The sequence below is a fragment of the Myxocyprinus asiaticus genome, chromosome 6 (assembly GCF_019703515.2).
Source record: "Myxocyprinus asiaticus isolate MX2 ecotype Aquarium Trade chromosome 6, UBuf_Myxa_2, whole genome shotgun sequence".
Taxonomy (NCBI): domain Eukaryota; kingdom Metazoa; phylum Chordata; class Actinopteri; order Cypriniformes; family Catostomidae; genus Myxocyprinus; species Myxocyprinus asiaticus.
The window spans coordinates 50449857-50477623 of NC_059349.1; the positions used below are offsets into that span (position 1 = coordinate 50449857).

General features: G+C 37.4%; 2 protein-coding genes across 3 annotated transcripts; one reads left to right on the forward strand and one right to left on the reverse strand.

Annotated features, from left to right (window-relative positions):
- Positions 1 to 4325: 4325 nt before the first annotated feature.
- Positions 4326 to 7765, reverse strand: LOC127443186 (dolichyl-diphosphooligosaccharide--protein glycosyltransferase subunit dad1). The gene is made up of 3 exons (XM_051701775.1): positions 7460 to 7765; positions 5214 to 5373; positions 4326 to 4521 (listed from the first exon to the last, which is right to left on the reverse strand). The coding sequence occupies exons 1-2, from the start codon at positions 7668 to 7670 to the stop codon at positions 5243 to 5245; spliced, it is 342 nt and encodes a 113-aa protein (XP_051557735.1). The 5' UTR covers positions 7671 to 7765; the 3' UTR covers positions 4326 to 4521; positions 5214 to 5242.
- On the forward strand, positions 5347 to 26049 carry LOC127443166 ((Lyso)-N-acylphosphatidylethanolamine lipase-like). Of its 2 annotated transcripts, XM_051701739.1 has the most exons (9): positions 5347 to 5441; positions 7161 to 7205; positions 13371 to 13459; positions 13590 to 13694; positions 16712 to 17000; positions 17900 to 18084; positions 18607 to 18718; positions 19771 to 19957; positions 25556 to 26049. In XM_051701739.1, the coding sequence occupies exons 3-9, from the start codon at positions 13420 to 13422 to the stop codon at positions 25643 to 25645; spliced, it is 1008 nt and encodes a 335-aa protein (XP_051557699.1). In that variant the 5' UTR covers positions 5347 to 5441; positions 7161 to 7205; positions 13371 to 13419; the 3' UTR covers positions 25646 to 26049. The 2 variants fall into 2 exon arrangements, with proteins under 2 accessions (XP_051557699.1, XP_051557698.1); XM_051701738.1 differs by lacking the exons at positions 5347 to 5441; positions 7161 to 7205 and adding an exon at positions 11860 to 12010.
- Positions 26050 to 27767: the final 1718 nt, after the last annotated feature.

Sequence of the window (27767 nt, forward strand, 5' to 3'; positions counted from 1 at the left end):
AACACCTTATCCTTGAGTAATCATGCTAAATTGCTAATTTGGTTCTAGAAAATCTTGTCATTATATCAAACACAGTTGAAAGCTATTTAGTTCGTTAAATGAAGCTTAACATTGTCTTTGTGTTTGTTTTTGAGTTGCCACAGTATGCAATAGACTGGTATGTCTTAAGGTCAATATTAGGTAAAAAATGGCAAAAAAGAAACTGCTTTCTCTAGAAACTCATCAGTCAATCACTGTTTTGAGGAATGAAGGCTATACAATGCTTGAAATTGCCAAAAAAAAAAAAAAAAAATTGAAGATTTCATACAAAGGTGTACACTACAGACAACTGGCTACAGCAAGGACAGAAAGAGATGTGGAAGACCAAATGTACAACTAAACAAGAGGATAAGTACATCAGAGTCTCTAGTTTGAGAAATAGACGCCTCACATGTTCTCAGCAGACAGCTTCATTGAATTCTACCCGCTCAACACCAGTTTCATGTACAACAGTAAAGAGAAGACTCAGGGGTGCAGGACTTATGGGAAGAATTGCAAAGAAAGACACTTTTGAAACAGAAAAACAAAAAGAAAATGTTAGAGTGGACAAAGAAATACAGACACTGGACAACAGATAACTGGAAAAGAGTGTTATGGATTTTAACCCCATTGAGCTTTTGTGGGATCAGCTAGACTGTAAGGTGCGTGAGAAGTGCCCGACAAGACAGCCACATCTTTGGCAAGTGCTTCAGGAAGCGTGGGGTGAAATGTCACCCGAGTATCTGGACAAATCTGCAAAGCTGTCATTGGAGGATTTTTTGATGAGAACTCTTTGAAGTAGTTTAAGAAGTTCTGAACATTTTATTCAAATTGTAATAGTATTTTTTCCTGTTATTAATGTCCTGACTATACATTGTGATCAGTTGAATGCCAGTTTGGTGAAGTACCAATTTCCTTCCGAAACAGCAAATCTGTACATTATTCCAAACTTTTGGCCGCCAGTGAGTGTATATATATATATATACACACACACACACACACACACACACACACACACACACACACACACACAGTGCATCCAGAAAGCATTCACAGAGCTTCACTTTTTCCACATTTTGTTATGTTACAGCCTTATTCCAAAATGGATTAAATTCATTATTTTCCTCAATTCTACAAACAATACCCCATAATGACAACGTGAAAGAAGTTTGTTTGAAATCTTTGCAAATTTATAAAAAAAAAAAAAAAAAACATGTACATAAGTATTCACAGCCTTTGCTCAATACTTTGTTGAAGCATCTTTGGCACCAATTACAGCCTCAAGTCTTTGAGTATGATGCTACAAGCTTGGCACACCCATTTTTGGGCAGTTTCTCCCATTCTTCTTTGCAGGACCTCTCAAGCTCCATCAGGTTGGATGGGGAGCGTCGGTGCACAGCCATTTTCAGATCTCTCCAGAGATGTTCAATCAGGTTCAAGTCTGGGCCACTCAAGGACATTCACAGAGTTGTCCCGTAGCCACTCCTTTGTTTTCTTGGCTGTGTGCTTAGGGTCGTTGTCCTGTTGGAAGATGAACCGTCGCCCCAATCGGAGGTCCAGAGCGCTCTGGAGCAGGTTTTCATCAAGGATGTCTCTGTACATTGCTGCATTCATCTTTCCCTCGATCCCGACTAGTCTCCCAGTTCCTGCTGCTGAAAAACATCCCCACAGCATGATGCTGCCACCACCACCATGCTTCACTGTAGGGATGGTATTGGCCAGGTGATGAGCGGTGCCTGGTTTCCTCCAGACATGACGCTTGCCATTCAGGCCAAAGAGTTCAATCTTTGTTTCTCATGGTCTGAGAGTCCTTCAGGTGCCTCTTGGCAAACTCCAGGCGGGCTGTCATGTGCCTTTTAGTGAGGAGTGGCTTCTGTCTGGCCACTCTACCATACAGGCCTGATTGGTAGAGTGCTGCAGAGATGGTTGTTCTTCTGGAAGGTTCTCCTCTCTCCACAGAGAAATGCTGGAGCTCTGTCAGAGTGACCATCAGGTTCTTGGTCACCTCCCTGACTAAGGCCCTTCTCCCCCGATTGCTCAGTTTGGCCAGGCGGCCAGCTCTAGGAAGAGTCCTGGTGGTTCCAAACTTCTTCCATTTACAGATAATGGAGGCCACTGTGCTCGTTGGGACCTTCAATGCTGCAGACATTTTTCTGTACCCTTCCCCAGATCTGTGCCTCGATACAATCCTGTCTCGGAGGTCTACAGACAATTCCTTGGACTTCATGGCTTGGTTTGTGCTCTGACATGCACTGTTAACTGTGGGACCTTATATAGACAGGTGTGTGCCTTTCCAAATCATGTCCAATCAACTGAATTTACCACAGGTGGACTCCAATCAAGTTGTAGAAACATCTCAAGGATGATCAGTGGAAACAGGATGCACCTGAGCTCAATTTTGAGTGTCATGGCAAAGGCTGTGAATACTTATGTACATGTGATTTTTTTTAGTTTTTTATTTTTAATAAATTTGCAAAGATTTCAAACTTCTTTCACATTGTCATTATGGGGTATTGTTTGTAGATTTTGAGGAAAATAATTAATTTAATCCATTTTGGAATAAGGCTGTAACATAACAAAATGTGGAAAAAGTGAAGCGCTGTGAATACTTTCCGGATGCACTGTGTATATACTGTATATATATATATATATATATATATATATATATATATATATGTGTGTGTGTGTGTGTACACACACACACACACACACACACTGATGAGCCAAAACATTATGACCACTCACAGGAGAAGTGAATAACGTTGATCATCCCCTAACAAGGCAACATGTCAAGGTCTGGGTAGATTAGATGGTAAGCGAACAATCAGTCCTCGTAGACAACATGTTGAATGCAGGAGTAAAGAACTAAGCGACATTGACAAGAACCATATTTTTATGGCCAGACAACTGGGTGAGTACCTACCGACAGTGGTCCGAGGCGGCACAAACCACAAACCTGCGAAAGGGTGTTGGGCACCCAAGGCTCATCGATGCACAAGGGCAACGATGGCTGTCCCGTCTGGTCTGAACCGACAGATAGTCCACTGTGGCACAAGTCACAAAATTTGTAATGATGGTTATGGGAGGAATGTGTCACAACACACAGTGCAACACAACCTGCTATGTATGGGGCTGCATAGCCACAGAGTGCCCATGATGACCCCTGTCCACCGTTGAAAGCACCTACAAGGGGCACGTGAGCGTTGGAACTGGACCTTGGAGCAGTGGAAGTATGTCACCTGGTCCGATGAGTCCTGTTTTCTTATGCATCACGTGGACGGCCGTGTACGTGTGTGCTGTTTACCTGGGGAAGTGATGGCACCAGGATGCACTGTGGGAAGACGACAAACCGTTGTCCACCGGTTTGTCGTCTTCCCACAGTGCATCCTCTGGGCAATATTCTGCTGGAATACCCTGGGTCTGTCCATTCATGTGGACATCAATTTGACACGTGCCACCTACCTAAACATTGTTGCAGACCAGGTACACCCCTTCATGGCAATGGTATTCACTGATGGCAGTGGCCTCTTTCAGCAGGATAATGTGCCCTGCCACACTGCACACATTGTTCGAGAATGGTTTGAGTAACATGATGAAGACTTCAAGGTGTTGCCCTGGCCTCCGATTGAGCATCTGTGGGATGTGCTGGACCACAAATTCCGATCCACAGCGGCTCCACCTCGCAACTCACAGGACTTGAAGGATGTGCTGCTAAATGTCGTAGTGCCAGATACCACAGGACACTTTCAGATGGTCTTGTTGAGTCCATGACTCGGGCGGGTCGGCACAGTTTTGGCAGCACGCAAAGGAGGTGTGTACCACCAAAACAGCATTTTAGGCAGGTGGTCATAATGTTTTGGCTCATCACAGTATATATATTAATATTATTATTTTTATATATTTAAAAGCACACTTTTACCACAAGCCATTGTACAATAAGAAGTTTCTTAGGTTTTAAATGACAAGACTATAAATAATGCTCAGGGTGAAGATTAAGTATTTGGACACTTTGTGTCAAATGTTAGTGGAACATGTCCATAGTTAATGTGTTGAACTACACCTGTGTGAACTTGAGGGCAACTGACTTCATACATCCACTAAGAATCACCATTTGTTTGTAGATGCCATCTAATGCATTGACATTAGACATTTTAAAGCATTGCTTAAGGGTCCAAATACATTTCAAAGTAGTCATAATGGTTAATTACTAACAGCATTATTTTTTCAACAATGCTTTTAAGATGCAAATTTTCTCTAATATTTTTATATCATAAATACAAAGAATAAAACACCACTGGGTCAATGAATTGATTATTTGTAAGGCATTTATTCTGTTTCAGGGACTTTCAGAAACAGTTTTACAAGAGTAGAAAATTAAGGAACATGACAATTTTGTCAAAACATATATTAACATATTGAGAGATCCACAATGAGATGCACAGACAGTTGTGTTTGTAGTTGTTCTGTACTTGAGCTGCAGGCTTTGAAATCTGGTCTTCATGTCTGTGAAACACACAGTGATTCATTACATGTGGTTGCAAACTGTCAAACTAGTTATTACATTAGAACAATATTTTACAGACACTGAAAGACTTTGGAACTGATTCAATGCACGCTTTTCTCTGTTGTTCCAATAATGCATCCTATGGCTTGCGTTGTGTGTTTTTATATTTTTTTATATATATAGAAAGAATCACTATATCAAGCATATTGTAATAATAGTAAAGATAATACTTTTACAACACCACTGATTATGCTAATATGTCTGTCCTTTAATCGTATACAAACTAAAATTGTAAAAACATAAACACAAAATACTGTAACTTATAACTCAAGCATTAAATGTCTGCATCAGACACTTTTTGAGCAATTGAATATCTCATTGCATGTGGAATATGACGAAATGAAGGAAGCATGTACTGATGATCAAGTTGTATCTGTTAGAGTTGTTTTAAGGAATTGGTTTATACTGAGCAACCAGTTACGAGTGTATGCGTAAAAGGTGGTGGGCATGTCAGAACATAAGACTGGATTCTGAAGTCATGTTCCATTATTGTCTTTAATGTTGTGTGCTAACTTTTAGTAATATAGGAACTGATTACTCTGTAGTTACATTTGTAAAATGTGCCAATTACTAGCAGCTGCATTGGTGTGGATTACTTATAAGCCGTTATTTTTGCACAGCCAGAACATACTGTAAATGGCAGCAAGTGGATGGTCTCATTCAGCCAACAAAATTGACGACCACTAGATGTAGAACAGTGTGAGCGAACAGGAAGTCAGCGAATGCTCTCTCAGGGGAGACGGTCAGGAAATCGCCTTTATTCTGAGGGTTGATCTGGATGCGAAGACAGACTGCGGACAGAAGAACAACAAAGTCAGCCAATCATAACAGAGGTCATTTGCAAATAGAAGTCTTAAAGGTACAGTTCATCCAACACTGAAAATTCTGTCATAATTTTGGCTACTCACCATCATGTAACTTTGAGATATTTGAGAGCTACAGTGCAGGGTAGAGCTGTCACGATTCTGAAATTTGGCTGACGATGAACTGTCAAACATATAATTGTGACTATGACGATTAATTGTCTGTTTTAAGGCTATGACAATTAATTGTCTCTGTTAGGGCTGTCAGGATTCTGAAATTTAGTTGACAATTAATTGTCAAACAAATAATTGTGATTATGATGATTAATTGTCTGTTTTAGAACTAAGACGATTAATCGTCTCTTTTAGAGCTGTCAAGATAATGAAATTTGGCTGTCGATTAATTGTCAAACAAATAATTGTGATCATGATGATTAATTGTCTGTTTTAGGGCTATGACAATTAATTGTCTCTTTTAGGGCTGTCAGGATAAAGAAATTTGGCTGACGATTAATTGCCAAACAAATAATTGTGGTTATGATGATTAATTGTCTGTTTTAGAACTAAGACGATTAATTGTCTCTTTTAGAGCTGTCAAGGTAATTAAATTTGGCTGACGATTAATTGCCAAACAAATAATTGTGATTATGATGATTAATTGTCTGTTTTTGGGCTGTCGGGATTATGACATTTGGCTGACGATTAATTGTCAAACAAATAATTGTGGTTATGATGATTAATTGTCTGTTTTAGGACTAAGACGATTAAATGTCTCTTTTAGGAATGATGATGATTAATTGTCATATAAATTGTCATTTCTATGGTTATACTTCAAATATATAAATAAAATAATAAAATAGGGATATGATATCCTATTAAGGCTTTAAAACAATATGAATCACATGAAAAATAATGTTTTAAATATCAAAATATTTCTAAACACAAAATGTCTTTTTTTGGTCAAATTTACATTCACGCTGCTGTTTTTGAACTTTATATTACATTTTAAATATAAAATATATATTTTTATTATATTTATATAATATTATTTTATATTATGCAATAGTAAAATATTTCTGTCCTAATTTCTTCACTTTCACAAGTGAATGCTCTTTGATTAAACACACAAGCCCTTATTTCTCATGAAGCAAAACAGAGTAAGCATGTGTCTCGTCCTCTGTGTCACTGCGTGTCATTAACACTGCATATATGGACCGTTATGACCAGGAACATTTGCCATTACATGATTGTTTAAAGTGAAGCTGGAGAGCTTTGCGTTCACTATCAAAGTTTATATTTGTATATTTATACTTTCGTGAGAGTTTTGTCAGCAGAGGCTTGCGCAAAAATATAAACGAACAAATATAAACGTTGATAGTGAATGCAAAGCTCTCCAGCTTCACTTTAAACGATCATGCTCTCAGAGTGCTTGACAAGAGCTTCACGCGCTCTTCTGGATAGGAGCTGCTCTGGTTGACGTCCGCGGTGTAGCCGCAAATGTGCAGTTTATGGCATTAATATATTCGCTTAAAATTCTTTTATTTGGGCACTAAAATGTGATTGGAATTTGAAGTGCACAATAATCACAGTTATCCCAAATAACCGCGATCAGACAGTTATTTAATAACGCGACAGGCCTAGTGGATTTTTAGTGCATATGACTTAAATTATTATCTTTTCCTCACACAAAGCTATTGTATGTGACAGATATAAAGATTTTTTTTATTACTGCTTTGTCATTTTTGGAGCCACTTTCATTGTATGGAAAAGAGCAGCCTGGACATGCATTCCACATATAGCTGGTTTGGACCAACATGAGGGTGAGTACATGATGACAATTTTTTAATTTTTTATCATTTATTTTTATTATTATTATTATTATGATTATTATTTTGCTCAACTATTCCTTTAATCCTAAAAATCAGCGATTATTTATTTATTTATTTATTTATTTATTTTAGTGCAAGTGGACTCGAGGAAAAAAATATAATGCATAAAGTGTGAGGGCTCCTTTAAAGCATTGCCATAGATGCTGGTTATATAGGGTATAATAATATAAATAAAGCGTAAATACCTGCCAGTATGAAGGATCCCACACATGCGATGAATCCAGATAAGAAGCTGTTAAAGGGAAACGTTCCCACCAGCAGACAGTACAGGAACTGAAACACTCCTGTCAGCAAAATATACAGCAGATACGCGTCAATCACCTTCAATTTATTTGGCGTGCTGCTCCTATATTCTTCCACAAAACGCGATATGACAGAAAACACAGAAGTAGACATGATTTCTGTTTAAAGGTGCACAGAAACACAAACTCAAGCAGCAGGGAAATTAGTGACGTGTATGCAAACAGCGACTGCTGTGCGTCTACAAAATCTCCCCCACTGAAAACAGAATCTGAATATTAGTTCCGGTGCTCGTGTGAGCGCTGCAGCACTTCAGTTTGTAAGTACATTGATAAAAGAGTTATAAGTAAATTGATAAACAATGGGCTATGAACTCTGTCAGTGATTAAAGAAAATACATTTATAAACAGTGCTTTTAAAAGGCCGAAATGGGACTTTTCATTAATAAAATGTGAGAAATCCAGTTTACATATGAATATATTTATTCAGTAGAATGATTTAGCTACTGTACAATATAGTTCTTTAGATTGCAAAATATCATCTGTAAAATAACACACACACACACACACACACACACTCACGCACACACACTAAACTTGACTACACACCTACACATCATTTTCCAAGTACATCCAACTTGATGAGAAAACTTTAGAACAAATGATGTTTCAGTCATTTAATCTTAAAATACTACTACTACTACTACTACTACTAATAATAATAATAATAATTAAATTTAGTAAAAAATCATATGAATCATTTATTTGTTTGAAATGGAAATACTGATTTTCATAAGGTAACCCAAACTAATAATTATGGACTAGTGGCGCTGAATGTAATTTACATATCTGTTGTGTTTATTTCATTGGATGGAAGATGTAACTAGCTGTCTTCAATGACAAAAAATGTCATTCATCCAGGGGGCTTGACTGCTCAAAAACCAAATGGAATCATATTCAAATTTAAAGGGGTCATGGCATACTCTTTTATGTATTTAATTTTATAATTTAGTAATATTTTTCCAAACTGCCTCTGGCCCTCTGTCTGAAAAGCTTGGTTTTGGCCTAAGCGCCTCCTTTAAACTTTAATGTAAATGCCCACTGTTATGACCAGCTAACATCATGCAACCCCTTGAAAACAGCCGTATACAAAGATGTCCATCTAGTGCATGTTTACATAGAGCAATAATTACAAATAGCTCAGATAGGTGCAAAAACACATGCGTGTATTTATCTTCAAAACAGCAAGACGCAGAATAGGGGTCTCCTTTTAAGGTATAACTTGAGATCACGTCTTTTAAAATCAGTGCGAGATGCATGATAACGGTTGAAGCAGTTTGTGTAGAAAAATGTTTAAAAATAGTCCAGATGTAAGTCAGGAAAATAAGGCCCATCTGTCTTGTACTCTCCTCTCCACTTTTCTGACTGAGCGCTAGTGGGCGGGCCCAGTGCAATGGGTGCAATGATGTAAAAGTAGGCATTGATGTCTTGCTGTAGAGGCAGTCATGTGTTGATATATTTATCAGTGTGATGTCACAAAGTAGGGAAAATCCAAACAAGCCATTTTTTCAGGTTGGTTTAATAATTGCTCTTTTGTTTTGAGGAGGACGTTTTGAGTTCTGAAACTCTCTTTGTGATATCTTGGACTTACACTGACACCTAGTGGCTTGGATGCAGCATAATTTAAAATCACTTTTAGTTTTCAGTTTCAGATGCCATTGTAGAAATGTAGTATTCATAGTCAGCCATGATTACTTTAATCAATGAGTAAAAGTGTCCAATAACAGGACGGTTACTGAGATTAAGCGAGTAGTATTTGGCTGGTCATGTGATTCTAACATGGCCGCCCCCATGAGCGGACCCTCTCCATGTAGAATAAAACAGCCTTTACTTTAAGGTTACTGATATCACTGGAGTCTTCATTTTAATTAGGGTGACCATACGTCCTCTTTTTCCCAGACATGTCCTCTCTTTCGGACCTTTAAAAATGTCTAAATTTGTGAAAATGTCCGTGATTCGGCTTTAGTTGCATTATGATGTGCACCTGGTCTAATACTTCATTGTGTGTGCGCGCATATTTGCATTGCTTTAATCCCACATTCTCGCACACCAATTGGTCGATTATGAGAGGCTTGCAGCAACTATTGGCCAAATTCCTGCCTGTCAATCTCTCCACGAACACGCGAAGGCATGTTGTGTTCAGCATTAAACAGTTGCTTGACAGTAGCAGCAAATGAAAGCTGAGTGGAAACAATGCCTAAATGAAAGTGCAAATTTACAGAAGATTTGCACAAAAAATTCCCATGCTTTCGTCCATGTCAAGATCCATGGGAAGCAGAATGTATGACATGTAAAGCTGGCACTTATGTGTCAGTTGCTAATAAAGGTGCACGTGATTTAGAAGCACACATTAGTTCTGAGAAGCATAAAGGGTCAGCAAAAGGTGAAAGTTCATCAGGTAAATTAACGGATTACTTTTTGCAACCAGGTAAAATTGTTATCACATTGCTTCATTTTCCATGGCCATTCAAAATAATAGTAAATGAAGGTACACTCATGGCATCAAATATTTGATTTTAGTACATGGACATTCAAAATAATGTTGGAAATGTTATTTATTTATATATATATTTATGTTATGCTAATAGAGTGTCTTTTTCACTGTATTAAAGTTTGCATTCATAGTAACACTGTTTTGAACCCTATTATTCCACCCCAATCAAATACTTGCATGTTTTGTTCTACAAAATAAATTACAGTCATACTCAAACTCAAATTTTGAAGCCGCCTTGTTTTTACTAAATTATTTTGCCAGTGAGTTGCTACATAAGGCCTACAAATACCACAGCATGTGAGTGAACGTGCCTGACAAAACGGGAAACCGTAGTAGCTATTTCTCGTTAAAAAATACATTTAAAAATTAAACTTAGGGTATGACTGTGTGTAATTCACGTTGTTGAACAAAATGTCCAAGTATCTTATGTTTACCACAACCCTGATAGCACACATACATTACCCAGACATCTATTTCATGCAAATGTTTGCAAATCTTATCTTTTTAAGATGTTTAGCAGATGTTAATTAGATTGTGATGCTTTTCAGATGAAAAGATCTAAAACCAATCTCTAAATGTACATGCACTATCTGGGAAACCTTATTTTACTCATAAATCCAAAACAGCCATTATAAAAACTCAAAGAAAAAAACGTGAGGGAACCCATAGCTCGAAAATGCAAATTCTCTTCCGGGTATTTGGACTACAACACGAAAAGCCATTTTTGATTGTTGATGGTATTAAAACAAGGCTGTGAAGGATAGACTATTTCAATGACATGCACTGTACAGCACGATAGTGAAGATTTACACTCTACAATATCAGGAAGATAAGACCCTTCCTCTCTGAACACGCCACACAACTTCTTGTTCAGTCACTTGTCATAACTAGACTGGACTACTGTAACGCTCTCATTGCAGGCCTCCCTGCATGTGCAATTAGACCCCTGCAAATGATCCAGAATGCAGCAGCACGTCTGGTCTTTAATAAACCAAAGAGAGCACATGTTACACCACTCCTTGTCTCTCTTCACTGGCTGCCGGTTGATGCACATATCAAGTTCAAGGCTCTGATGCTGGCATACAGAACAGTCACTGGGTCTGCTCCAACATACCTAAAATCCTTTCTGTAGAGCTACGTGCCCACTAGAAGCCTGAGGTCGGCTATGGAACGGCGCCTTGTTGTACCAACACAAAGAGGCACCAAAACACTTTCCTGGACTTTCAGCTTCATCGTACCTCATTGGTGGAATGACCTTCCCAACTCAATCCGTGAAGCTTACTCACTTTCTGTCAAAAAACAGCTAAAAACCCATCTTTTCCATGAGCACTTAACCAGTCCCTAAAAAAGAAAAAAAAAAAATTCTTGTTGCACTTTAATCTGTCTTGAATACTATTCTGATGCTAATATGGCACTTTTCGTACCACTGTCTCCTTAAGATGATTAGCTTATAATGTATTCCTCTTTTGTAAGTTGCTTTGGATAAAAGTGTCTGCCAAATGAATAAATGTAAATGTGCTCCCATATTACATCTAATTTTCCACAAATAATGTTATCTGGAGTTTTTGTCAACTGTACTTTGGACGTATAAATTTTTTTCAATGTATCATCTGTGGAACGATCCAAAAACACTTTAATCATCAGTACAACCCAATGAAGAGACTGTACATCTATCCCTCACAGCCTCGTTGTCATTCCCGTCAAAAATCAAAAATGGCGCTGCTGTGAATCAGGTTTATTGCCATTCTACATTCTACGACGCGGTCCCTTTAAACTCTGACGTCAGTGTTACAAAATAAACACTCCGGCCTTTTGAAGTGACTGTGATGCGTGACACACCAGGATCACAAGTATGTCACTCTGTCATCGAGGTTTTTTCAAGTGTTATGTTGCTTACTAACTTGTTCCGTAAACGCCGACATGCAAGACGAGACTGACATAGAGTAAGTAGCGTGATATTTTAATATTCAGTCATATTAATGTATAAGCAGATTGAGTTAAATTTGTCACTGATGTAACATGAAGTTCCCAGTTTTATGAAACACGTTCGTATGATGTTTACCTAATGTGCCTATATCAGTGTCTCTGACTTGGAACTACTGAAAGGAAATATATGTATAATTTTTTTTATAATTGTACTATCATGTTAGTCATACACGTGTATCGGCTGATTTCCTTATGTAAAGTCATGCTGAGTTGTTACATCACTATTGGTGTGCATACAGGTTAGGCAGGATTGTGTGTTCATATGAATATGATCATCATTGTGTGAAATATATTTTCTTTCAAGTTATGAAATATTCTTGTGCGTCAGTTTAAAAAGTTACTTAGAGGTCCTTAAAAAAACTGCCATAATATTATATATTAATATTATTTTCCACTTTCAATTAGTTAATGTTTTTAACCAACATCAGTCCTGATCATAACTACCAAATATTCATTCATTTTCAGGATTTTAACCCTTTAAATGTCAGATTGTTTATATAATGCCACTGTTGTTTTTCACACCCACACACACACACACACACACACATACACACACACATCTCAATACACACATACAAAATACACTCTGACATACATACCAACACACCCACACAATTTTAGCTGCATCATTTATTCAACTGGCCTGCAGTGCTCTATAATGCAGCGAACAGAAAATAGGAAAAAAGCATGTATTTGCTCCATAGGCTTAAACATGATATAAATGGCGCCATCTGGTGGAAAATATTTGTTTTTTTTTTTAAATGCGTTCTATCATAGAATTCATGATTTTATGCTTTAATGGCACTGGGATCAAATATTTCAGTTTTAATGGGTTTCAGTGGGGACATTTTTGTCCTAAAGGTCCTGAGTGTAAGTATTTTGTGTACACAGAATATCATAGATATATTATTGGAAGGTTGAAATATCAAAATTCCCCAAAAAATTAACACAGCCAAAATGATCGATAAGACAAAAATGAAAGAGACAGAAATGTCCCGAAGGTCGCACAAGGGTTAAGTGCTAATTAATATAATTACTTTTCACTTTAGTTTCCTGAACATGAATTAGATTCATACTTGAATAATAACCAGCTTACTGTACTTTATCTCTTGCTTAGCTGTTTATGTGGAACATTTTTTTCTTGTCCTGTGTTTCCTGTGTGTTTGTGAACTACTTGCACCCCCCCAAAGTATCATCACTTATTCGTTTATCACCAGCAGGTGACAGGCTTGTACTTTGTGTAAAGGCAATGACATAAGACAGTGTGTACAGATATCATCACAGACAAAATTGACTCATCTTTATGTCTCTGTTTAGGCCGACCTCTGGGAACTGGTCTTGGTGGCCTTCGTGGAGACCAACATCCATGTCGCTGTTGAAAAGTGCAGAGGCTAAAATTCTTGCTTGTATGATCCTTTCTTTTAACCTTTGACCTTCTGTTCTAATAAATATTCCCATTAAGCCTAATATATTTATTGTTTTTACAGTGTTGTAATTTGCTATCTGTGTTTCCTATCTGTGCCTGTTCATTACCAGGTATCCAGAATGACGTTTGGTCCAGATTTGTGACTTTGCCAAATCAAAACAGAATATGGACCCTTAAAGTGACCAACAAGACAGCACGCAAACCTACAGAGCAAGGTAGAGTTTACCTTCTGCATGTTATTTTCAATCCCGTTGTACATACTTACATCATTTACTCACACTCATGTTGTCCCAAACCTGTATGACATTTTTGTCCTCCGTGTACCACAAAAGGGGATGTAAAGCAGAATGCTTTTTAGTTGTATTTTTTTACATAATTTGAAAGTGAATGATGACCAAAAGGTAAAGGATGTCAAAAATGTTTGGAACAACATAAAGGTGAGTAAATGATGACCGAATCTTCATTTTTGGGTGAACTTTTGGGGGTAATGTCTAAATATTGTCAAAATAGGCATTAGTCACATGTAAATGTGGGCGGTCGTGTATTAATGAATCTATCTGTTTGACACCAGAGAGTTACGTGAGTTAAGAGTTAGTTAATTTTGCAGCTTAGTTTCAATAAATGCTCTCTTTTTTTTTAGTTTGGGTGCAAGTTTTGGTTTTGAAAGTTGCAGTATATTTGCATAGTACAATTAACTCTTTTATTCTAAATGGAAATTCAAGGAACTCAGCTCAAAAGGTTTATCTTTTGAAAAAACAAAAACGAATATAGCTGCGAGCAGCAATTAACGGGGTTCAGGCGGTTTAAGGCCTTTAAGCACATGCGTAAAAAGGTATTATGTTTTATTTAGCAAGCATGTAACCACCTAGATCATAGAAGGAATAGACCATTTACAGCCAATACAGGCAATTTACTAAGGAAATACATCGTTTGTAAAGCTTTTTAAAGCTCATAGCGCCACCTGTGGTTCAGTCTTCATGAAAGTCTGCATGCTTGTTTAGAATGAAATGTCGCATGTGTTCACCTAATTTCGTGAAGTTCTGAGTTTTTGTTTAGGAATTATGGGCTTATTTGTACACTTCACCATGTCCATTTTCTAAATGACACTGTTATAGCTACCCAAAGGGTAATTATTGACCTAGAGAATTTTACTGCATTGGTTTTATTGAGGTTGAGCAAAAAACCTAGAACTGGTTCGCAAACGTAGGTTTTTTACATAATCGTGAATATTTAATGAACGATTTGATTGACAGCAGTGGTTCTTGAGGCAAGGTTGTTCAGAATGAGGAGCTCTAACAAATGATATGAGTTCTAGCTGCGTCCCAATTCAGAGGCTGCATCCTTCAAAGGTCGCATTCGAAGGTCGATTGCGTCACTGCTGCGTGACAAGGGCTGTCCCAATTCGAAGGCTCTTTCAAATGCGGCCTCCAAATGCGTCCTTCGTTTCCTGTGAAATGAAGGATACAACAGATGGATCCTTCGCGGCCTTACCTACCCCAGAATTCATTGCGCACCAGTGATGGCAGGATTTTTTTTTTTGAGAGAAATTGCCAAATTACACTTTTAAACGTAAGTATTGGGTTTCAACTTACTGAAATATCTAATGATACAAAAAAAACCCAACAACTTTAAGGTGGTTCAGATGTTGACATATCTTACTAAGATGCGATTATATATAGTTTATACTCTTTATTATATACAGAAATGGACCATGGTGAAAATATTTAGACAGTTTGTGAACACTGTTTTGTTTTCAGACAGTTTAATATAACTTTCAAAAAGTCCAGTACAAACGTTACAGTCAGAGAGGTTTTGTTTGGTTTGAGCCAAGGATTCCAATGGTATAAAACACTTGAGTCTACGACAAACGGTCTAAGAGTTATGAGCGGTTTCGCGTTTTTGATCGCTGTAGCGCCCCCTATTGACCGATTTGGCCGAGTCCGTGTTTCTGAGTAGCAAGCATTACTACTACCATCTGACCAAGTTTCAAGTCTCTAGGCCTTACAGTTTGCTCTGCCCGATCAGTTTTACGTCGGAATAATAATAATAAAAATCTTAACAATTACAATAGGGTTTCAGCGCTAAGTGCTTGAACCCCTAAAAAAGCGAATGTCTTAAAGGGATAGTTCACGCAAAAATGAAAATTCTTTTATCATTTAATCACCCTCATGACATCCCAGATATGTATTACTTTCTTTCTTCTGCTGAACGCAAAGATTTTTAGAAGAATATTTCAGCTCTGTAGGTCCATACAGTGCAAGTGAATGGTGGCCAGACTTTTGAAGCTCCAAAAATCACATAAGGCAGCATAAAAGTAATCCATATGACTCCAGTGGTTAAATCTATGTCATTAAAAGCATTAAAAGTCTTTAAACTATATAATATGTGTGGGTAAGTAATTATTCAATATTTAAATCCTTTTTTACTATAAATCTCCACTTTCACTTTCAGAAAGTGAAAGTGGAGATTTATAGTAAAAAGGATTTAAATATTGCATTGTGATTGCATCGCTTCAGAAGACATATTTTAAACCACTGTAGTCGTATGGATTACTTTTATGCTGCCTTTATGTGATTTTTGGAGCTTCAAAGGTCTACAAATCTTTGTTTGTTTTCAGCAGAAGAAAGAAAGTCATACACATCTGGCATGGCATGAGGGTGAGTAATTTTTGGGTGAGCTATCCCTTTAAATCATTACTTACCAGTTCTTACCAGCAGAATTATTATAGTTATGGATTTTTAATTTTTATATTCAATTTGTTATTCCAGTTAGAATTGTTTTAGTTAGTTTTCACACATTGTTATTTTAGTTTAAGTTTAGTTTCAGTTAAATTAGGTTTTATTTTTTGTATTGGTATAATTTAAATTACATTTCTTATTTTCATGTTTAATTAAGGTGAATTGTAAATGTTTCAAATACGGTGTATCAAAAACTAAAACTAAAAAATAATTCAAGGTCATTTTTTTTTATTTTTTTTATTATTTTTTTTTTAGTAGCCTAAGTTTCGAAGTTATGAAAAATATTTTTGTTTAGGTAAATTTTTTTCCAATCATTTCTGTTTTTATTTTAATTACAGTTAACAAAAATGTTTTAGTTTAATTTTAGTTTTCATTAATGGTAATAACACTGCTCACCAGACACTCTGGTTTTATTTGTCATATTACATGGTACAATTCACCTCCATATAAAATGAATTTGGGTTTAAGTCTGTCTATGTGTTCTCTCTCCGTAGCCTCTCAGACGCCCCTTGTAATGGTCCATGGGTTTGGAGGGGGTGTCGGCCTCTGGATTCATAATCTGGATGCGTTGAGTCACTCTCGTCCAGTCTATGCTCTTGACCTGTTGGGCTTCGGTCGCAGTTCCCGCCCATTGTTCCCATCTGATGCCTCACTGGCTGAGGAACAGTTTGTCAGTTCTATAGAGGAATGGAGACAATCACTGGGACTGGAACGCATGATCCTATTGGGCCACAGCCTGGGTGGTTACCTAGCAACATCTTATACTGTCCAGTATCCTGAGAGGTACCTGATCAAGCTAATATAGTAAATGATAGCTTAAAGGAGTAGTTCACCTAAAAAAGAAAGTTCTGTCATGTTTTACTCACCCTTATGTTGCTCCTAACCTGTGTGACTTTTTCTTCTGTGGAACACAAAAGGTGTTAAGTACAATGTTTACATTGCAGTTTTTCACATGATAAAAGTGAATTGGGATGGATGTTATCAGGCACCCAAAATGGAAAAAAAGCTCCATAAAAGTACATACAAAAGTGCATACAACTATATTCCAGGTCTTCTGAAACCATTCGATTCGATTAGTGGCAATTCGCAGAAATGTGTCTTTTCCGCTGTAACTCTCAAATCACATTTTCATTTCGGAATATTCAAATATAGGTGAATACATCATAATCCGATACGAGACACATGATAACCAGTGGCTTTTGGCATCAGTAATGTCAAACCTGGTGTGACATATCTTGACCCACAATAATTCAATAAACATGAATGCTAATGAGATATGGAAGCTGCGACAGAGGGGAAGATTATCAGTGAATAATGGCTTACATTTCTATCTTTTCTGAAGTCAAAACTATCGTATGCCTTCAGAAGACTTAAAATAAAGCACGCGAGTTGTATGGACTACTTTAATTGTACTTTATGAAGCTTTTTTGTCATTTTTGTAGATGAACAGCGTTTGTGTCCATTCATTTTCATTGAATGAAAAAGTAGCGTAAACATTTAAAAAAAAATACTATTTATCCTTATGTGTTTTACGGAAGAAAGTAAGTCATACGGGTTTGGAATGACATGAGGGTGAGTAAATTATGATTCCATAATGATTTAATTTTTAGTTGAATTTACCCTTAAATAACAGCAAAACATTTGACTTTATATTAATGTTTCATTTTATGCATCTCCACTAGAGTCAGCCATCTCATCCTGGTGGACGCGTGGGGTTTCCCCGAGCGACCCCAGCCTCAGTCACAGGGATCAGAAGGTCAGGGGTCAGAGGTTAAAAAGGTATCACCACCTCGCTGGGTGAAAGCTGTGGCTTCAGTATTCAGCCTCTTCAATCCTCTGGCCGTCATCAGAGCAGCAGGACCATGGGGTGAGAATGAGCAATATTCCAAAACCTAGTGAGCTACCTTGCTTTCTACTACCTGCATAGACAGCTACCTTCTAAGGCCGCATCATAACTCAGATGGAACCTCATATGCAGGAGCAATATGGAAAGTAGTGGGGGGACATATAATCAACTAAGGCTCATGAATGTTAATCAGTAATATAATGTTAACCCAGTAGTTAGGATTAGCGTGTACTGATTGCGTGTTTATGAATTCAATCTAGTGCCAAGGGTTGGCCACTGGTTAGCGCTGCCATTTATCACGGCCAGCTAATTAATTTCTTTCTTTGTACTGTGGCCAAACAAACAGAGCCTAAATGCAATGATAAAATGCACAAAATTGTTATCACCCAAAGTGGAGGGTTACCCCCAGTTACAATGGTTGCTACACCGCTGACTAAATGAACCGATTCGGAATGCTATACATTTCTACATTTTGTTTTAAAAAGCAAAAAGAGCCATGTTACAGAATTTTTGATTTATCACATTTCATGCACTTACCCGCAGGTCCAGGGCTGGTCAACAGATTCCGTCCTGATTTTAAGAGGAAGTTTGGTGATCTGTTTGATGATGACACTATGACACAATACATTTACCATTGTAACGCTCAGAACCCGAGGTATGACCTGTTATATTAACAATTCATAGAGAAGCATTCTTAAAAATATTGAGGAAGAGTGAACAAAATGATAGCTTTTGGACACAGTTCCAGACAATATTTGTCACTACTTACTGTATGATGTTACATATGTGTCGAATCCCCAGTGACTACTAAAATTCTTATCTGACTGAGATGCATTGCCAAAAATACGATTTCAAACCACATATGGATATGATTTGGATCGGGGTTGTATGACCCCATTTAAACCTAGTATTAAGATGCGTCTTGGGTGATCCGAACATATGTAGCTGTTTAAACCTGGTCACTTAAATGCATCTCCTGTGACCACTTGTGTTCAGATTTAGAGGCGAGGGTCTCTGATTTCATGATGACATATATCAATCACTATGTCAGTGTGTTAATGCATGATATTGAAGCACAAAAATGTCAGAAAAGACAAAGAAAGCACAAAAAAGTTGAAATTTAATCTAAACACAAACACAACATGTCAAGCAGAATTATCCATTATTTTATTGGATTACCTGTATTAAAGGAGCTTTAAGTGTTCGTGCATCTCATCTGACTTGATGTCAGATACACTAAAGAAGATCCATAAAGCACTGGTGATTGTGTTTGTATCTGCTAAATTGTCCGATCGGACGGTTATTTAATTTTAAAGCCGCTCGTAACCAGCAAACTTTAAACCCTTGTTTTAGCGCAGCGGTTGATTGACAGGTGAGGGGTGGAGCTTCACTGTGGCTGAGTCACATACAGGACGGATTAGCGTTTATACCTCAAATGTGATGCGGACACGTGCGTTTTGACCACATTTGAATATGGTTTTTGTGATCCGATCACAAAGCGTTTTAGACCCCGTTTAGACCTGTATTTAGGGCTGACCACATGTGATCGATCACCTAAAACATATCTTAATACCAGGTGGATACATGGTCTGAAAGTCTGATTTCTGATCAAATCTGATGAACGAGTTTGAGTCTGAAATACAAAAAAAAAAAATGTTGCTGCCTGGTTGAATAAAGCATATATCCCTCTCTCTGTTTCTCTCTCAGTGGTGAGGTGGGTTTTAAAGCCATGTCCGAGTCTCTCGGCTGGGCAAAAAGGCCGATGGTGCAGCGCGTGAATTTGCTGCCCCCATCGATGCCTGTCACCATGCTGTATGGATCGCTTTCCTGGGTGGACAGCTCCACTGGAAACAGAGTCGCTCAGATAAGAGGCAAAAGCCCCACTAGTGTCATTGTGAGTAATAATTGTATTGATATTTCTCAATCATTCTTTTTATGCTTCTACACAATTTTCTGCAATTAATTCACTGCTTAAAATACTAAACTTAACTTGGTTCTATAGATAATTTCAGCATTAAGTGTGATATCTATTTTAGTTCTTTAAAAACTTAAGGAAATGCAACATTAAAAATCCCATGACGTCAAAATTTGAGTTTTTTGTTAGTCATATTTACTGTATTTGCTAGCATACAACTAAATGTTGAAAAGAGTAATGTTGATGAATCATTTTGTCTGCAGGACCATCATACACATTTTTGTCCAATAAAATGCTCTCTAGGAGGATAATTTCTCCTCCCCCAAAATAATAAATACTGCCTGCTTCAGACTAGCATTAGCAAGTAGCAAATCATTGCTGTGACATAAAGCCTATTGGGTATTTAATCCACGCCAACTTCTTTTTTCAAATGGAAATATGTAAACTAGGGCTGCTCGATTATGGCAAAAATCATAATCACGATTATTTTGGTCAATATTGAGATCACAGTTATTTAACATGATTACTCATTGACTTTGGAAACATCATGCTTTTATTGAACTTAAAAACTTGTCTTTTTAACAGTGGATTTCCTTGAAATGTCAACTGCACTGGGTAGGGGAGGAGGCTATTTCCATATGATAATTATTTTATGTTACGTGTGGTAGTCAAATAAAGGAAAGCCTCCATCGCCATCATTAACAGCAGGGGTGATCATAGTTCTATGGAATGAGATCAACTTTTTCATCATGTTATTACAGCAAGATCTACCATGTACAATAAAGGCTATACATTATCACAATACCAAAATTTCAGTAGTCATTAGTGAAATTTGACGATTCTCAATACCAGCTTCAAAACCGCAACAAATAATAACACTAACTAATATGTTAATTTTTGAAAAATGGTTCCAAGCTCTTAATTATTCAAGACTAGTAAACAGTCAGTAATAAAATAACAATAAAAAACAGCAATGAATAGAAATAGATTAAAAATAATAGACTAAAAAATAAAAATTAAGAATATTCAGTGCTTTTTTAATTTTAAAAGTTTTTAACCGCTGTAGGCCATCAAGTATTCAAGTAAACATTCAGAATGAAATGCAACATAAAACAACTACTGGTCTTCACTGTATGATTATAATACATTAATACTTTTAAAAGCTACTAAAGTTACCCAGTCAAGAGCAGTGAGTGTTTTCTTGTTATGGTTGTTTGATTATTATGATGACACACTAGACAGCAGCAGGTCTATTAGCTTACATTTATTCTTACAAGTCTGACATTTTAATACAAATCCGCTTTTTCTCCGCTGTTTACGTTCACTTTAGACATCACTCTCTGTTTACATGAATACCTCACCAAGATGGGCATTTTGGCGGAATTTTGAAGTGTATTTGACAGTTCAGGTGCGCGTTAGCGGGAGCATTTTCGGAACGCACACATACGCCGCCTGTCAATCAAACAGGGCGCAGCTGTTTCTAGATCGCTAGCGAATTATAAAATTATGCATTCTGGATTACTTTCAACAGCAGAATAAGGATATTAACTTTCTAACAAGTGACACAGGCCTAGGCTATCACAAATATAGTTGGTTATTTTTTTGTTATTGATGTGTTAATCAGTCTGCTTGTCAGGTCCAGCAGGTAAAATTCTCTTTCACTTGCCCCTTCAAAAATGTACTTGTCCCAGACTAGAGTTAATGTCGAGCCCTAATTAAATATTGTATTCAGCATTCTCCGATAACAATTTTTCTTCTGCAGGATAGCTCCAAAAGTAAATGTACGTTGTTTTAAAAAAGAGTTTTAGATAATATTTTGGAAAACAAGCCAAAAAAGACTAATCAAAAACGTATTTTGTTCCAACGTATAATGGGCTAAGACTACACTCTCTCACCTTTATGTTCACTTCGATCCATCTTTATCTCACAAAAAAACAAATTTCTCTTCTTAATAGAGCTGCATATCGGCGATTTTCTTCATGATAAGTTACACACAGTGAATGTGACACGTATAATGATTCACTATGTCACGAGCCATCACGTTATAATCTAGCTGCAGCAAACGCGCGAGCGACGAGTGTCCCAGCGCCAGATTGTGCATCAGCCGGGAGAAGATTCAGTCTCTTCCACGGTCACTTCATGCAACTCATTGACCGCACAGAGAAATGCAAGTTTCGAGTTTATTTTCATAACCTTATTATTTGTACTTTTAATAAAGGATGCTTTAAAGATATAATGCCGGGGTGTTTTTATTTGCGAAACGGAATGTGGCACAATAATCGTTTTATCTCAATCTTCATTTCATAAACGTTGGAAGCCAAAATCAGAATTGAAAATAAAATTAGATTAATCGTCCAGCCCTAATGTAAACACAGGAAATAAATCAAGCCATTTCATTAAGTCCTAAATTTAAAAAATGTCCAATTGACTTAAGGCCCGGTCAGGCCGAATGGTTCTTTTGCTGAAAAGCTAGATGCAGTGCAACAAATAGAACTAAATGCAGGTGTCTCGAGATAGACTTTTAAAAGTTATCTTTCTTTTAGAACCTGACACAGCGTCTAAAAAATGTGCCACTCCTGTGCGAGACGCTGAAAAATAAAACGGCAGGATGGGGCGCAACAGTCAAAGATGTCCGTTTAGCGCATGTTTACACAGAAAAAAAGGGAAAAAGAGGAAAAAAGAGCATGGAACGACGCAAAAACATGTTCTGGTGTTAACCAGCTCTTGCATTTTTGAAAAATTCATCATTGTGACATCAATGACGATGACATCAAAATATCTGTACACAGAATTGCAGTTGGTCTTCTGTTTAAAGGTGCACTCTGTAACTTTTGTCTTTGTGTCATTTTGGACTTACACTGACACCTAGCGGCTTGGATGCAGCATCATTTAAAATCAATAGTTTTCAGTTTCAGATGCCATTGTAGAAATTTAGTATTCACAGTCAGCCATGATTACTTTAATCAATGAGTGAAAGTGTCAAATAACAGGACGGTTACTGAGATTAAACGAGTATTATTCGGCTGGTCATGTGATTCTAACATGGCTGCCCCCATGTGTTTTATAAGGTTACTGATATGACTGGAGTCTTCATTTTAATCAGAATCAGAATGAGCTTTATTGCCAAGTATGCATAAACACACAAGGAATTTGTCATGGTGACAGAATCTTCCAGTGTAAAGAGAATGCAACCATATATACATACATACAAACCTATACATTTAAACATATAGTGACATAAAAATAAAAAATAAGATATAACAGATAAATTAAAAGAGAAATATACAATAGAACAATAATGTTGTTCTTGTACAGTTATGTGCAGGTGATGTATTGAAGAAGAGGTAGGATATGTTAAAAATATAAATTAAATATAGATATAAGTAGGAATGGATGGACTGAATATTGCTCATGGCTGTATTGACAAAAAGGAAAGTATTTGGGGGCAGTTTTAACTGTTCATGAGGTGGATGGCCTGAGGGAAAAAACTGTTCCTGTGCCTGGCTGTTCTGGTGCTCAGTGCTCTGTAGCACCGGCCAGAGGGCAACAGTTCGAAAAGGAAGGTCCTGTGAGATGGTAGTGCCCAGGAACCTGAATGACTCCACTTTAGCCACAGTGGCTTTATAAACAGTAGACCTACTCTAAACTCATGTTAAAACAATCAATACAAAATAAACTCTGCAAAAAAGAAACATCCCTTTTTCAGGACACTGTATTTTAAAGATAAATTTGTAAAAATCCAAATAACTTTACAGATCTTTATTGTAAAGGGTTTAAGCAATGATTTCCATGCTTGTTCAATAAACCATAAACAATTAATGAACATGCACCTGTGGAACGGTTGTTAAGACACTAACAGCTTACAGATGGTAGGCAATTAAGGTCACAGTTATAAAAACCTAGGACACTAAAGAGACCTTTCTACTGACTCTGAAAAACACCAAAAGAAAGATGCCAAGGGTCCCTGCTCATCTGTGTGAACGTGCCTTGGGCATGCTGCATGTAGGCATGAGGACTGCAGATGTGGCCAGGGCAATAAATTGCATTGTCCGTACTGTGAGAGGCCTAAGACAGCGCCACAGGGAGACACAAGGGTGGTGATGTAGAATTCTATGCCGAATTCAAATAGTTTCCGCTTCTCACGCCTTGCTTCTCACTGATTCTCGCAAAGCTGTGAGTTTAAGAGCTCGAGCTTTAAGAGCTTTGCGCTCGTGCTGCTCTGTCCATTGAGCCATATTCATCTACCGAGCCATACATATGCATTATCCAAGGTTGTGCCTCTGCCTGTGTATTTAACGCTGCTAAACCAGATACTTCAGATGCGTCGCCAGATACTAAACCAGATACTTCAGACTTCAAAATCAGATGAACCTTATTACTGAGAACCAACAAATATACTCTAAGTCTAGGTAAATGTTTTAATGCAAAGAGGAACTTGTCGATAGATTTATTATGACTGATAAACACCCCCCATTTGTAACCTAATGCCCCCAACCCCCCCCCCCAGCATCCTTTGAACACCCCATTGAGAACTCCTGGTCTAGATGTTGAAATATGTAATGCAGTCCCATATTGACTGCGTCATCCACAAACCTGTTAGCTCAATAAGCATACTGCAGGGGAGCAAGAAAGGGTCCAGTGATGTCCTTCAGGTAGGCTAACACCAGTCTCTCAAATGCCTTCATGTCCACAGATATCAGGGCAATGGATCTGTAGTCGTTAAGTCCTGTGATTTTGGGTTTCTTTGGGATGGGGATAATGGTGGAGCATTTGAAGCAGCAGGGAACTTCACACTGCTCCAGTAATGTGTTGATGATCTGTGTGAAGGTTGAGTAGCAGGAGAGGGGAGGAGGGTGGTTGCAGGAGGTGTAAATGTTTGTGTGCTGTGAAGGTTGGAGTGGGTGTAGGGTGTGAGACTGGGCTTTTCAGATCTACAGTAAAACACATTCAGATTGTCAGCCAGTTGTTGATTCCTTACAGAGATAGGGAATGGTGTCTTGTAGTTGGTAATGTCCTTCAGGCCTCTCCACACTGATGCACGGTTGTTATCTAAGAACTTGTTTTTCAGCTTTTCAGAAAAGCTTCTTTTAGCCAATCTAATCTCCTTTGTCAGTCTGTTTTTGGCCTGATTGTACAAGATTTTATCCCCCCTTCTGTAAGCATCCTCTTTGGCCTGACGAAGCTGCCTGAGTCTTGCTATAAACCATGGTTTTTCATTGTTGTATGTTAAATAAGTCCTTGTAGTAATGCACCTATCCTCACAGAAACTGATGTATGATGTCACAGTATCTGTGAGCTCATACAGTTTGGTGGCTACAGCCTAAAAAACACTCCAATCAGTGCAGTCAAAACAGGCTTGTAGTTCCAGCTCTGCTTCATTGGTCCATCACATAGTGTGAGTGGTCATGAATTCCTAAATTTATTGCAAAATTATAATTAATGTCTTTAGAACTTTTTTTAATGATGAAAAAATTACTGAGTGCACCTTTAAATATCGAACTGTGATTCAAAAGAAAACATGGCTGGTGATAAAACAATAATTAACTCATGCTTTAACTCACGCTTTTCTCTCTGCAGTTGATTGAAGATGCTTCACATCACGTGTACGCTGACCAGCCGGACGAGTTTAATCGAGTGGTTCAGAATATTTGTAACACTGTAGACTAAAGGTTAACATGAATTTGATCACTGAGCTAACAATAGAGTGATGGATGATTGCTTGTTTCGGCATTTCTGTTTATGAATGAGGTCTGTCAAGACATAATCTAAAGAGAGTTGGGATCTTCAGTTCCCTTTTTTGTTGAATTATTTACTGTTTGTGGCCTTTAATGTTGAAGGCTAAAGGATTGTACTGCTGAATTTGATGGAATATGCTTTCATTTGTGTATTTTGAATCCTGAATTTTATTCAAAATTTTAAGTGTGCACTGAGAAAAGCATGCTTCCTGTTTCATATATGCATTTACAGTATCTGGAGTCATATTGACTAAATGAAGAGATGTTTATTAATTATTTCAATTCACATTACACATTATTGTCTGTAATTTATCAAATACATTGTTGTATACTTAACACAGTTTTGTTTTGTTTCTTTTAATGTTTGTTTTTGGGAACAGTGTTCTCCTTTCTGATTTGATTGCAATTAATGACCACTAAGAGGCACTAGTTCCAGTATTTTACTTGTTGTGATAAGAAACTATAGCAGATACTGTATAGTCAGCAGCTATAAAGGTATGTGAAACAGTATAAGCTGCATACTGCAAAATAGTACAAGCCCAATTCCAAAAATGTTGGGACAATATGAAAAATGCTAATAAAAACAAAAATTAGTGATTTGTAAATTATATTCACCCTTTGCTGTATTGAAAAGGCTACAATTACACATTATATGATGTTTCACCTTGTGAATGTCATTGTTTTTTGAAAACGTACAGTAATTTCAAATTAGATTATTAGAACATGCTCCAAAAAAGTTGGGACAGTCGAGTGTTCACCACTGTGAAACATCACCATTTCTAATAACACTTATTAAGCATTTGGGCACTGAAGACACAAGTTTGTTAAGTTTAGAAAGTGGAATTTTCCCACATTCATCCATTATGCAGTTCTTTGGCTGCATAATTGTACGGGGTCTTCATTGCCGTATTGTGTGCTTCATAATTCGCCACACATTTTCAATTGAAGACAGGTCAGGACTGCAGTACTGCGAGTTACCCATGCCATGACACACCCCTGGCCAATACAGGCACTGGCTTTTGGACATGACACTGATAACACCTTGGATGGTCCATTTCCTCTTTGGCCCGAGAACACAACGGCTGTGTTTTTCAAAACCTATTTGAAATGTGAACTCGTCGGACCAAAAAAAAAACACAGTCCCACTGTTCTACTTTCCATCTAAGATGAGACCGAGCCCAGAGAAGTTGGCAGCGCTTCTGGACAGTGTTGATGTATGGCTTCTGCTTTGCATAGTAAAGTCTTAACTTGCATCTGTGGATGCAGCGGTGAATGGTGTTGACTAATAAATGTTTACTAAAGTAATCCCAAGCCCATGTTCATGTTCATGATATCCATTACAGATGAATGATGTTTTTTAAAACCGTGATGTCTGAGGGATCCAGAAGTGGTTTTTGTCTTCCCCTTTACACACTGAGATTTGACCAGATTCCTTGAATCTTTTAAATATATTGTGCATTGTAGAGGGTGAACCAAAATCCTTCCAATTTGTCTTTGGGAAACATTGTTCTCAAAGTTCTGGATTATTTGCTGAAGCATCTGTTGGTAAATTGACAAGTCTAGACCGATCCTTGCTCTTGTAGATCTAGGCTGTTTTTGGAGGCTTCTTATATACTATGACACAATTGCATAACCTGTTTAACATCTCCTGTTTCACATCGCCATGTCATTTCAATTCGTCAAGTTGTTTTTAGTCTTAATTGCCCCCGTCTCAACTTTTTTGGAGCGTGTTGCAATCATTTGATTTGAAATCACTGTACATTTAAAAAAATAAATAAATAAATGAAATTCACAAGGTAAAACATCATACAATGTGTAGTTGTAGTGCTTTCAATATAGCAAAACTATATCACTTCTTTTTGTTTTTATTAGCATTTTTTTTATACTGTCTCAACTTTTTTGGAATTGGGGTTGTACAGTTTGTTCGCTTGTATGCCATTCTGAACATACTCTCAGTTACACAACAAAAATGACACATCCCATTAAAACATATGGGGAAAATAAAATTGCTAGCCTGAAGGGAGTTTGTTGTGACAGCAACAATCGTACGATTT

Excerpts from the sequence above, each read along its gene's own strand:
- LOC127443186 (XM_051701775.1), bottom strand. The coding sequence starts at position 7,670 with ATGTCTACTTCTGTGTTTTCTGTCATATCGCGTTTTGTGGAAGAATAT. Across the intron at positions 5,374-7,459 it reads GGGATCCTTCATACTGGCAG|TCTGTCTTCGCATCCAGATC; the intron begins GTATTTACGCTT and ends TTCTGTCCGCAG.
- LOC127443166 (XM_051701738.1), top strand. The coding sequence starts at position 11,988 with ATGCAAGACGAGACTGACATAGA. Across the intron at positions 13,460-13,589 it reads AGAGGCTAAAATTCTTGCTT|GTATCCAGAATGACGTTTGG; the intron begins GTATGATCCTTT and ends GTTCATTACCAG. Across the intron at positions 18,085-18,606 it reads CAGAGCAGCAGGACCATGGG|GTCCAGGGCTGGTCAACAGA; the intron begins GTGAGAATGAGC and ends ACTTACCCGCAG.